A 14,055-nucleotide genomic window follows, 5' to 3' on the forward strand; every position below is an offset into this window, starting at 1 on the left:
GGAAGGGGAAAAGTACATTACTACTACATTACTCTGTCCCAGGGCGTAATTCAGAAAGCGGTGGCCGTTCGGTGTCAATCTTGATATGTGTGGCACATATTTTCCAGAGGTGTCGAATGGCAATTCGGACGGACCAGCGGTTTTCGAGAACAAAATAAAAAAACACGAATATCACAAATATCTGCATCTGTCAGCCTGCAAAAGCCATAATATGGAAGTATGTGATAGAAGAATCGCAGTAATGTTGGGATGGAGGAGAAGGAAGGCATCTTCATCAAATTAAAGGAAAAGTGGGAGAGAACAGAAGGAACAGTAACCATCTTCTTACCATAGGAGAGAGGAGGTTATCATGGCATGTACTTTATTCTCCACTTGCATCGGTCATGACATGCATGGCCCCGAGTAGTAGTGAAAATAGCAAGCGTTGTGAGCTTGTAGAGCTATTTTCACAATTATTGCTTGTTTTATTTCTTAAAATCTTAATAAAGCAATGCTTTGATATTAACTGTCTTGCCGCCAGCATTAAATCGCGTATTGCCAAGGTTTTATCGCACGTAACACTTATTTTGAAGAGCCAAATATCCGTAACCGCCAATGACAAAATGCTGTGTGTGGTGTCTTGACCGGTTGTTGTTTTCTCGCTCGGTGCAGAAAAAACCTGCTGTCGGCCGTTGAAAAACCTTGTTTTTACCAGAAACGACATTCATTGTGCTGATTTGGAGATACAGGCATTTGCACGTGGACCATTGAATGCAAGTGAATACGCACGCATCTTCAAAATGGCCGCGGCTGGGAGGACTGAGGGAGAAGGGGCATGATATTCACCTGGGAGGACTGGGCCTGTTCCAGCATCTCCTCAAACTCTAGGTAGTCCTCATCGCCCGGATCCTCACCAGACAGCCTGGCTGCCCGCGCCATGAAGTAGGGAGGCAATTCCCCTATGGCAGTGCCAGCACCCTTTTCACACGCACACGCACACACACACACACACACACACACACACAATAAAATAAATAAAACAGAAAAGAGAGTTTCAGTTCACAATGCCAAAGGAGAATTAAACACTTACTATCTACATAAGTGAACACCTTGTTTAGAAGTGTTCAATGCCAATTCAAAATACATGGAGCACAATTAGTATCACGGTCACCTGTATCGAGCCCTGTAGTAGAGCTTGTGAGAAAAACCCAAATCAATATCCAACATCCAAAGAGGTCAGGGATGTTTAATAGTAACAAAGACAGAATGGATTTGAGAACATAAGTTGTTATTTATGTCATTAACGACTAAATGATCATGGGGTCGGCCGTGAGATAGAGAAGTAGGTGAGCTGCTTCAACTATTCAGGGTGAATAGTTGATGCAGCTCACCTACGTCTCTATGCTTCTCAATGTACAAAATGCCTTCAGATTTATTCTCAACTGGCAGCTCTGGCAAAGTCAGCGTGTTCTAATTATAAAGCTATGTTGGTCTAAGAACTAAACATGCGAAGGAGTTCACAGGAATAAAAGACTGGAGGCAGGTGTGTGTGTGTGTGTGTGTGTGCGCGTGTGTGTGCGTGTGAGATGCAAGGGAAGCTTAACGGTTAGAAAAACGGAAGAGATTTGAGGAGAATAAATCCTCGCCACTTCACTTGGCCGGTTCACCAGGTTCATACCAGGAGAAACACGAGGACAGAGGGAGGGTGAAGGGGGTACAGAGTTAATTAACACAATGAAAATGCCCGCCAAGAAATGTAGTGTTTTGGAATGGCTCAGAGCTCGTTACAGTAATGTTTCCAGGCGGGGAGGAGGAGGGGAGCAGCGGGAGTGAGAGGGATGCTAGAGGAAAGGTTATTTTAGTTAATGATGTGGCTTGAACAAGTTCACACAGTGAGATCTATCGCTGAGATGTTACCACAGATCAAGAGAAATCAATACATGAAGCCGGTTTGTGATTCCCCTTTGTTCCCCCCCATGTGTTTTTGGTACGCGCACACACACACACACACACACACACACACACACACACACACACACACACACACACACACACACAATATAAGTTCACATTTCCCATATAGGGAAATAATGAGCTAACTGTGGTCAGGCAACTGTTACTTGCATCATGTAACAAGAGCGTTTAGCTAGAACATGATTAGTGGGTCGTTAGCAACCACGGTGGAGACAGCATGCCCAAACACTAGAGGCAGTGCTCTACAAAAAAACACAAAAAAAAAAAAATACAAAAAAAAAACTGGCACACGGTTAATCTGGACACCCTGTTCCCTGTCAACACAGCGGCCTTTGATGAAATCTGCCCGTTTCCTCATAATGGCGACATGCCTTAATCTCCCAGACAGCTGCTCCATTCAATGGCACTGCTTCTGTTTGTGAAGGGGTTTTTGAGTGTGTGTGTATGTATGTATGTATGTGTATGTGCGCGTGCGTGCGTGTGAGTCTGTGTGTGCGCTCGTGTGTGTGTGTGTGTGTGTGTGTGTGTGTGTGTGAGAGAGAGAGAGAGAGAGAGAGAGAGGGAGGCAGGCAGGCAGTATAATGTGTCCACCTGCAGTGGAGTATTGTTTGAAGTGGACCACTTGAGGGCGACCATTAGTAAATGATGGCGTTGCCCACAGAAGGACGAACGAGTGAGACTGGACACTCGCCGAAAATAACATTGCTTTTCTGAATTCAACGTTTAACAAGAAAAAGAGGAAGGAGGAATCCTCTTCACTGTATACAAACGCTCTGCTAGTTCATAAAGAGAAAGAAGCGGAGGGGAGGGAGCGAAATAGAGAGGGAAGGATGGAGGGAGGGAGGGGTGCTTGTGGGCGTGTTTTAAAGCTGCGGGCCCAACAGGTGTTGCCAACTGTGCCAGCCCTGTGCCAGCCTACAAGGAGGTTGTGTGAAGCCAAGGGATCGGGTGGCATACAGAACATGTGGCCCAGCCTTCACCTCAGGGGAGAAAAGTGCTACCCGGGAAGTGCCGCAGTTTACTGCTTACTCACGCCCACACGCACGCACACGCACGCCCACCCGCACGTGCACGCACGCACACGCACGATATTAGCAGAGTGTGTGTGTGTGTACGCACACACACATGCGTGCGTGCGAGAGAGAGCGTGATGTGGGGGATAATAGCTGACCAAACTAACTTTTAAAATGTAATTTTAAAATATTGTAATTTTGTGTCCGCAGTGATGCTAGTAAAATATTAATGTATTTCTGTAGTTACTGTATCTCAATCATATAAGATATGCAGTATAATAAAGATTATACAGAACATACAAAGAAAAGGAAGTCACAGGGCCAGTTATTGGGAAGTCTACATACTGTAGTTCCTGAGAGACCTTTGCTGGTGAATGAGTCTGTATTTCCCCATCACTTCTTCCACCGTGACACAAAACACAACGCCTCCACGTCATTATCAAAGGTGAAAACAGACTCCAGGATTGACCAAGTTGTGTGTGTGTGTGTGTGTGTGTGTGTGTGTGTGTGCGTGCGCGCATGTGTGTGTGTGTGTGTTTTAGGTCTACAATAACAGGCATCAATGGTTTCACTGTAACTCTGATACATGTCTGAGTCAATAAGCCACCTGAGTCACAATCAGAAGGAAACTAAACTCCTGGTACAGTGTATCTCTGTCTGTGCAAAAGGATCAGGTAGTTTTAAAAAGTAAGTGAAAACAGCTAGTATCACTATAATTGGTTTTAAACCTCAATGCTAATAAGAGGTGGTAAAGATGGCTCAGCCAGATAGTGCTCATGCTCATGTAAGCGTGAGAAGCAGGGTTTGAATAAGACCCTCTCTTCTCTCTCCAATGACCCATATGTCAAATAAAGCATAAAACATACCGGTAAATGCTTTATTAAAGGATTTAAAAAAAAGTGTGTTAACCACATTAACCCTGCCAATTTTGGATAAGTTATAAACAATTAGATAATTTAAAAACTAATTTCACAATTAATGATTTTTTTTTTACATAGCAGAAACTCACAATGCATCACATCGCCAGCCTAGGCTATTAGATCAGCTATTCACTATTTGTCGTCTGACAAAGTACATACGTACTAGGGCTTTAGTGGTTAAAGATGAAAATATCTCTAATGTGTGTCTACTTGCCATGTCTGCAAGTCTGCAGGTTTCAGGCTAGTGGTAACCACAGCACTGGTTACTGAGGTGTGAAACCACCAGTGTTGCATAGGGGAAATCCATAGTAAGACTCTGGGGTTTTCCCAAGTCAACGTGAATTGTCAATGAATACACTTCAGCACTTTAAATTCACCCACAAGGTGAATGCCATCTTTCTCAAGTTCACCTGAGAAACTTGTTCATGAACTCCCGAGGCTAGCCTCGCGTACAGTAGCGATACTAATATCACTGCGTGGGTATTAGTCTTGTTCATGAACCCCCGAGGCTAGCCTCGCGTACAGTAGCGATACTAATATCACTGCGTGGGTATTAGTCTCGTCCCTCTCAGTATTAGATTTTTTTCTGCAATGTCCCGCCCCATATTTGCATACTGCGCCTCGTTGGTTATAGCCTGGTTCCAGACGAATCTGGTTGGCTCGTCACCACTTCGCCTGTGAAGTCCTCCCACAATTTAGAGGGGCCAGACTTAATCTGCCCTGGGGCAATATGCATTGCAACGGCAGATGAAGGCTGGCTATGCGATATAACATGACTATAACCCCTGGACCAATGATCTGCAATGTGCTTTTGTCCCGTACTCATGCATTGCTTCAAATGGTTTGGTTCCATATTCCACACAGCTTCAAATGGTTTGGTTCTGTACTCAAATGGTTTGGTTCTGTATGGTTTGGTTCTGTACTCAAATTGTTTGGTTCTGTATGGTTTGGTTCTGTACTCAAATGGTTTGGTTCTGTACTCAAATGGTTTGGTTCTGTATGGTTTGGTTCTGTACTCAAATTGTTTGGTTCTGTATGGTTTGGTTCTGTACTCAAATGGTTTGGTTCTGTATGGTTTGGTTCTGTACTCAAATTGTTTGGTTCTGTATGGTTTGGTTCTGTACTCAAATGGTTTGGTTCTGTATGGTTTGGTTCTGTACTCAAATTGTTTGGTTCTGTATGGTTTGGTTCTGTATGGTTTGGTTCTGTACTCAAATGGCAGCGGAAGTGTTTCAGAAGTAGAGCATCAGCAGTGAGCAACAGTGGGCCTATACTATACATGAAATATTTTGATTTGTATTTTGTATTTAGTTTAGAGAGCAAACTGTTCAAACAGTATGATCATAATATATATACACACTCACATATTGAGTGCCATAGAAAACTATCACACAGTGATGTCCATCATACAATCTGTTTAAATTATGATGTACAGTACCTTGTCAGCTGTGGTTACATGAGCCCATTTCTTTCATTCTTAATTACATTTATCTGATGAATGATTACATTTAAATGTGTTAGTAGGCCTACTCATAACATATTGACTCATTGTTGTGTGTAATCATCTATACATCAATACACTTTCCTGAGGTTTTTATTTGTGTAATATGTGGTTTTAGAAATGTTAGTATTTCAAAGTGCCTGTGATGTCACAGACACTGGTCTCACTTCCTTCCTGGACTACGTGTTGTCTCAGTAAGGCAGCCCACCCAATCTCCACAAGGTGGGGCAGTGCAACAAAGCATTATAGTCATTGTAGTAATCCAGCAATCCAGTCAAAGCCTATAGTGAAACACACAGACTTCATTTTTCTGTCCATAGAGTGCAAATTTCAAAGTGTGCTACTGTTATCTACTACAAATACTATTAACATTGTGTGACTGGCTTCCAGCGGTGAAATGTCCCTTTAACAGACCAACCAACACACTTTAATGACTCACCCACATGCACGCCTCCAGGCGAACCTTGGAGATGATGGTCCAGAGAGACATGCCTCCCTGGAGGGCTGCCTCTTCCACCCCCTCGGAGCCCACCACAGGTGGGCAGGTGATCTGCTCTGGGTAGGGGGGCTCGGGGAAGTCCACTGAGCCACATTCATATGCTGCTACGGTGACTGCTGCTATGTGTGGACCCTGAGCAATGGAAAGAACAAGAGACAGGTGGAAGAGAGAGGGAGAGAGAGACAGAGAGAGAGAGACAGAGAGAGAGAGAGAGAGAGAATTAATTAATGAAGGGGCAGATGGAAATAAAAAGACAGAAAAGGGGAAAGGAGAATACAGTGAGAGTCAGTGCAGCTGTTGGGAGTACTTCTGAGTCAGAGGAAAATCCCTATTAGTTATTAACATAAAACTAACAAACATTAACAGGGCGCGTTCCTGGGGGTCTGGAGGTTCCGGGGACCCCCCGGGGACCCCCACACGGAGTTGCACCACTTACTTCACATGGGTGTGATTTTCATTTACATGTAGGGGCGAATGCACTTTCTACCCACAAACACACAATATACAAAATATACTCTCTCCCCATGCCTTCGGCCTGGTGGAGAAAAGTAAAGTAAAGGCTGTTGGAGAGAAGCAAGCTCTAATGTACACACATGCACGCACGCATACACACGTGCACCTGGTTAAAAATGTGTCAAACACCAAAGGCTTGCAAGCCGAAAATATATAGAGCTGCTTTTCAGTGACGTTAAGGTCAAAACCTACTCACAGGGGTGACACGCACACGCAAACGTTCGCACACCCACCCGACCCACACACATATATTCTCTCTTTATGTGTTCGACACACACACACACACACACACACACACACACACACACACACACACACACACACACACAATAGTTAAGTGCCCATCACCCCATATGAGGGGAAACAATCTAAGCATGCGTCTACAGAAGGGATATGATGTAATAATGAGAGAGACAATGAAATATGTATACTGTAAATATCACCATTCACCACACTGGGGTATGCATGATAGACAGGAAAATCTCCATATATATCACATATTTCACAATCTTTGTTAACGACCTGCCCACTTTAGATTCGGAAAGCCCTGATAAAGCCATGGCTCTACAATGCCACAATTAGCCTCCCGGGGGGGGGGGGGAATCAATCAACTCACAATCTGGATAATAAACTCACAATCATGTACAAATAGGATCACCTTTGCATTTTGATAAGAACTCATCAGCAAGGTGAGTCTAATAAAGTAAAAGCCATTTAGACAGTTCCAATAGTTGACTTCCCATTGCATACGTCATAATGCCAAGTTCATTCATTGCTGGTCTTTACTCACTCCCCTTAACAAGGTCATTTCCTCAATGGAATAAAAAGGAAGATATTGATACTAAAAGTGGTTAATGTTCAATTTGATACTGAGAAGTCTCTAGGCTATAGCAGCTGTGGAAACAAATGTCATTACACCGTCTTTTCTAACTACACGTGCTATAATCTAAAAAACACACACACACACACACACACACACACACACACACACACACTCTTCATGGACCTGAAATAGTGGATGCTTGAGATGGAAGAATACATTATTATTATGATACATTATGCTGTAACGTTTACAAACAAGGGCAGGTCTATGAATTAGGTCAGTGTACAGTATGTGTGGCCTGTGTGCTTAGTGCGTGATCTGTGGCTGGTCGATGTGTTTACATCCATATGAGTGTCTATAGGAGGGATGCACCCAGTGACGCATGTTCCACTGTTCCGTGTCACAGGGGCAGTTTGGGGTATTATGCAACATACCGCTAAAGCAATCTGACAAGTGGGGTAGGGCAACCACTTCCGGAGTTGGGACAGAACAGGACAGGGCAGGACAGGACAGGACAGGACTAGGCAGGACAGCAGTATGTGAGGCAACAGGAAACAGTAACATTTTTCATGAGCCATGTGTGTTCCCTGTACCCATCGATGACTCAAGATTAACATCCACATAATGGTAGTGGTGGTGGAGGCTACGCTTTTATAGTAGGCCTACCTCAGTTAATGTAGATTATACAACAGTTATTTTCGAGGAAGCAACCTGATTGGTTGAAACAGCCATCTAGCCGTGCTTCAAACGAGCATGATGGAACGCCTAATCAAACATAAAAATCAGCTGTTCTGTTCTCCCAGAGCGCAGCCGACTGGGTTGCTAGGCTAGCAATTTTCTTGGGACATTTGTGGTCGCAGTGGCTACATCTGTCATTAAAGAATATATTGCGAATATCTTAGTTTTAATGATGAAATTGACTCATGACATCTTACTCTATTGAGATGGCCTCACATCTTCTCATCTAATTCCACACTGTGTCCTGAGACACACGCATTAAGGTAGCACACCGCACCGACGGTGGCAGCGGTAAGCGCTGGAAAGCGTCTGTTGCCGAAAATCTTCTGTTGAATAGGCGGAGGGCACACTGTCACTTCAGGAAGTTGTAGGCAAGCGCCGAAAGCCGACTGAGCAGGCTCGGTCATATAAGGTCGGCTTTCGACCGTCGGGTAGCAGCGGGCTGGCGGAGAGGAGATGGAATTCTCTGGTTGGCTGACATAGGCAAACAGAACAATACAATAGAGCACGCAGATCCGCTAAATAGACGCCAGGTGCCGGGCCGAGGTAAATAATAAATAACACTGAAGTAAGCTCCAAAGCTTAAACGCTGTATTAAGGTTCCTTACACCATAGTGGACAAGACGCTTTTCATCAGAGAAGAACCGGGCCGGCATCCTGGGCACGTACCTGTGGGTCTGGAGGTTCCAGGGACCCCTCTGGGATCCCCACACAGAGTTGCACCACTCAGTTCACACGGGTGTTTTAAAAAACTTTTCTGCCATTTTTCTACCTTTAATGATAGGACATAGTGGGGAGAGACAGGAAATGCAGCAAAGGTCGTCAAGATCGGGACTCGAACCCGCGACATGCTGTCAGGCATGTGCCTATATGTGGTATGCGCCTGTACCGTCTGGACCGATTGGCCAGAAGGCGCCCGGCAGATCTATGCCTAACCACACAGGTGTGTGTGTGTTGTGTATGCCTAACCACACAGGTGTGTGTGTGTGTGTGTGTGTGTGTGTGTGTGTGTGTGTGTGTGTGTGTGTGTGTGTGTGCACACGCGTGTGTTATGTGTGAAGGAAGAAAGTCTATATTCCTCCCAACGCTATCTGGAAGTGTGTTTACCAAACACTCAGAGGCAGTCTGCCAGCAGAAGCATGACTGTGTGATCCTGCTCCCTCTCTGTTGAAGAGCTAATGCTGTGTCACTGCTTTTCACCTTACACAAAAGCCCCATCCTCTCCTGTTGTTCAGGTGACTCACCGCTAAGCTGCTGCCCAACCCTCAACAGTCAGAGAGCTGCCTCAGCTTCATTATTCCATTCTCGTTTTTTCTTCAACGCACACACGCACGCCCACACACACACAAACACACTATCAAAGGCAAATGCACACACTTAAGGAGTGCTAGATGATCATTGACTAAAAACACATTACAAAATACACACAGATTAACACGTATCGGTCTCAGAGATAAGACAAGTGACTCATGAAACCATTACTACAGCCTACAACGCAATGACGAGGGCCTGGTTCTCTGGGTTTGTGTGCGTTCGGTTTGAGATAACTGCTCCACCTACTCACTATTCTTTATAATAATATGATGAGGACGGAACCAATAAAATCCACCCAGCCGTTGTCGGAGGTTCTGGGCTCCACTATCCTGGCCTGGTGGGATCCACAATGGAGGCCACATTGCTGGCATTCCTGTGGCGGTCTGTGGAAACCAACACCTGGCCTCTAAGAGGAATGGGATCCCCAGCCATGTGGAAGTGTACATCAAAATAGACTCTGAGGAGACGTGTGCACGCAACACGCACACAATTATCTATCCAATTCAAAGTGTCTGTATTAAAAATGATGTGTATTTTATTATATTTATAACATTATGTGGATCACTGCTACAAGGCAGACTGTGTGTATCTATGCCTAAGGCAAAACTAGAGGTGCACTCAGCAGAGCACAAATCTCCGCCACGAGGCATGCCCCAATAATAATAATAGTTGTGTATGCAGGGGAACATACATGTACTGTACCATGAAAGTAGCGCAACCATAGACTGTAAAAGAATATGGACAAAGCGTTCGCCGGGTCTGATATGGACGTAAAATGAAGCCAGTCAGTCCTTGTATTGTAAATCGCCATCTTTCTAGATCCGTTTTGGCCCAGCTGGCCATTGGCTGGCCCAGACAACGAGGCGGGACTTCCCCCCTTCTTCTTAGTTGGTTTTTATTTTGACTCGAACGGGGGGTGGCTCCCGTTCATAAACTGTAACGGTAGCCACGCCCGTCAGAACATACGCGACTTTATGGTAATTTTATTCATAAAATAATGGGACCATCATTTTCCAAAAACAATATTATGACATGAGAAATGAGACTTTAAACTAGTGACTGGAAGCAGAAAGTATTCATGACCATGTTTATTAAGGTAATACAGTCTAGGTGAAGTTGGGGTTTTTTTGGGCCCAATGACAGCGCCACAACAGGCCATTATATGAACTTTCAGGATGTCCAGATTTCCTTAGTGGCTTCACAAAATATCTGTCTGACTGCCCCCCTGAGCGCAACGTGCGATTACCAGTTGTCTCCACTATCTGCCTTACTCTCATTCAAATTTCACTGCTGTTTTATTATTTGTGTAAATTGTGTTTGCGTGAGTCAAAGGTTGTGACACGTTCTGTAAACACTGCTCCAGCTGTGTCGGAGACCCAAAATGGAGTACGACGGGACAGAAAAAGAGGACTGGGTCATGGGTTCACAAAATACTTCAAAAGATGAGAGGCCTTCGAACATAATTTCAAAGTCGAATGGACTTTGAATATATTTTGTAATTATAAGCAACTTGTTGAAATAAAAAGCATCTGCCTTTTTCATAGCCACTCTCCTCTGTTAGTTCTGAAAGATGCACAGTATGGTTTCAACTGGTTTCTTATTTATTATTATTGCGACCAAAGGTCGCAGTTAACTATGGAATCGTGCATTTCCCGTGTGTCGGGCACCATATATGGTGCCCAGGCAGCGCCCGGCAGCCAGCGAAAACTAGAGTTCTGTACAAGCCCAGGATTCTCTTCTCGCCCTCAGGCGACTTACTGGTTATTATTACTAAGAATAATGATAAATACAAGCTAAATAATGTGCTTTATTTATCTGCCGATTCTGTCCACAAAAACACTATTTTCTTTTTCACATTTATGCCTCAGAGCATGGCAAATTGGCTGGTGCACAATGGGCACTCGCAGTGCACAATGCATTTTATTTGTCTCTCCGCAATGTTGAACTGGAGTGACGTGTTTAACGTGGTGCATTGAATGTGATGTCCTGCAGATAGATTTCTTTATTTTGTAATAATATTTTGTAAATTCGGATGAATTTTGATTGGCGGTCAGTGTTTCTATCCATCAAATCTATCTGAAAGAGTTTTGCCGTGCGTTCCTGAAAACACAATTGACCCTTTGTCAAGTGTTGCCCTAGCTGCCCCTCTTTGCGCCCATTGGTTGCTGTTGCTTGGTTGGACAAAAATCTCTCTCCATCCACTACCATTGAAGAAATATTTTTATATTGAAATTTAATGTTTTCAATTCTTATTTGTCAGTCAGAACCAATCAGAAATTGAAATACTGAAATGAACGGAATCCAACGGTTTCCTCGAAAATCAACAAACTATGATTGGCTGTGGCATCACCGCTATCACTACAGTAAAGGTTCTCTCTGCCACAGCAAAAACAAAGCCTGAGTCACTGAGGTTACAGAAGAAGGATGTGAAAGTCCAGCAAACTGTCACCCAACTGACACAACACAACGCTATTGTTATAGTAGTCCAGGGTAAGTCAACATGGTTTACACATAACAGACTTATTTCTGCCGTTTATTATCTTAATTACAACCATAGTATTCAGACATGGTATTCAGTTATGACAATAACGTAGCACCCGTCCTAAATTCAGGAGGAATTTGTCCGAGCTGTAGTCAAACTTGTTTCTTCTGTATTGATTTTCATGCCAGCACTGATGCATGTAATGTAGTGGTTAGAGCATATGCCTTTCATGCGGAAGGTTGTGTGTTCGAACCCCGCCTGCGGTCGACGTCAGCACGGGCGTGCGGTCGCAACTGGTTCCTAACGCCAAATCAAATGGACACGTCTCCTGAGGAGGTTGTGTCTGAAGACACTCCTGGACGGGGTGTCCAGACGTAAAACAACTTGCCTTGTTGGTTTATGGTGCCTTAAGTAGAGACCTTAATGGCTGACCATAAAGTGACCCGTGTACAGTGACCACATAGCGGTCCAGTCATTAACAGGTCTGTGTGCAGGCTGTCGTGGTCAATTTAAAATTAAGCAACATTAGACATGGTGGTCCACTCATAGTTGCTATCAAAACCAGCTAACCACATTCTTTGATAGGATACGGCCAGAGGCAATAGAAACGGCAAACATTGATGGCTATTTAATTTAGATGAGGTCCTGGTCAGTCTCTTTGATGGAGTCTGGAAAGAGAGGGGGGGGGGGGGGGGGGAACTATGCAACTAAGAGTATATTTTTCTTTTTTTTTAAAGTTAAAGATCCACATTCTGATAATACTTTATATAGATCAAATCATCGGGTAGATATTTCCGGGTAGATATTATAACGCTGGCATCATCACATTGGAGCAGTATAATTTCTGGAGTATTAGAAATACATTATTTTGTTCAAGGTATAGATGTTCTGGACATTTATTTTATATTGTGTGAATATCCGTAGACATTCTACCCAGAAATACAGCCCATGACAAGCTAGAAATCATAATATTTGCTCCGAGTTTCCGGTAAAACAGTTTTATAGGGCGGGACATGTCATGGACATTGAGTGACATTTACGTACCCATTGGGACAATATTATCACGTGATGTTGACACTGCCTGTCGTGTCACACTCATGTGAAGAAACTCAGCCAGACTGTAAGAAGTGCACATTTTCAAAAGTATTTAAACTAGCAGCTGTAATATTAATCAATATAAAATGTGACCTATTTAATTAATAGTTTGTTTAGAAACAGGCTGTGAGAGTACCGCAATGCGCTTGTCTCCATTTCTCCCCGCACCTGTTTGTTCCGAGCCAGTGCCCAGCCAGCGGCCAGCAATAGCCGGGTGTGTCCGGTGGCAGTGCAAAACAACAATAGCAATTTTAGCATTCTAATTAGCATAAACTTAGAGATTCAAAAGGGAATGTTTTATATAGATTAACATTTAAAAGACAATTAGGAATATTCAATAAGAATAAATACAAATATTGAATTGGCCTGCCCCACGGCGATGGCTGACGTAATGTGTGTCATCATAATTCATCATAATTAATGGATTTAAAAAAACTTAAAATGTTGATTATTGATGTCATAGCGTCTTTAATAAATACATTTCCGGGTGGTTCATCAATTTAATCTAATCAGAAGAGAGGAACTATTCATCATCAGCTTCAATTTGTTCATATTCCAATTCCAGTTATTTCTCCTGACTGGATTAAATTGGTATCACTACCTGAAAATGTATTTTCTAGACAGATGAGACGACCCTCATTACTGAACAGTCTACGATTGCTATGAGAATATATATAACTATTTAACAAAAAAACTAATCATCACTTACAGAAGTGAATATGTGTGTGTGTGTGTGTGTGTGTGTGTGTGTGTTTTTTTTTACATTAATCTATGGAGCGTTCATAGATTTTTGTTTTGTTGTGATTTTCCATTGACAAAGTATGTAGAAAGTATTTTAATTGTTGGTTATTGAATGAAGCAATAACATATGAAGCAATAACAATGAATCACCAATTTTGTAGTAATAATATTGCGTAATGTTGATCTGCTAATCAAGATTTGAACAGTATCTGAGATACTGGGGTAAAGAGTGGAACCTACTACTTTGGATGCTTTGTTTGGGTTTTCCCCGCACTGCCTTCACTCCCTAATTTGAAAAATATATGTTTTGCTCTTTTCACTCTATTGGCCAGGAGACTAATTTAGATTAATTGGAAATCATTGATTGTTGATTGAATACTTTAACAGTTTGCAAATAGTACAGTGGTACAATTATACAATAGTGCTAAAAGGATAATACAGAAAGCCCCGTTTCCATTGTAGT

General features: G+C 43.1%; 1 protein-coding gene across 7 annotated transcripts in view; it reads right to left on the minus strand.

Moving 5' to 3' along the window:
* Positions 1–14,055, minus strand: part of LOC308327192 (vacuole membrane protein 1-like) — a 68,525-nt gene that overhangs the window by 35,872 nt on the left and 18,598 nt on the right. For all 7 annotated transcript variants that reach the window (XM_080780416.1, XM_080780413.1, XM_080780415.1 and 4 more), the window contains 2 exons: positions 5,827–6,018; positions 826–957 (listed from right to left, as the gene is read on the minus strand). In XM_080780416.1, coding sequence (XP_080636542.1) covers positions 826–957; positions 5,827–6,018 — 324 coding nt within the window. The remainder of the gene's footprint in view (positions 1–825; positions 958–5,826; positions 6,019–14,055) is intronic.

Source organism: Protomyctophum bolini (assembly GCF_963924005.1).
Source record: "Protomyctophum bolini genome assembly, chromosome: 13".
Lineage (NCBI taxonomy): Eukaryota > Metazoa > Chordata > Actinopteri > Myctophiformes > Myctophidae > Protomyctophum > Protomyctophum bolini.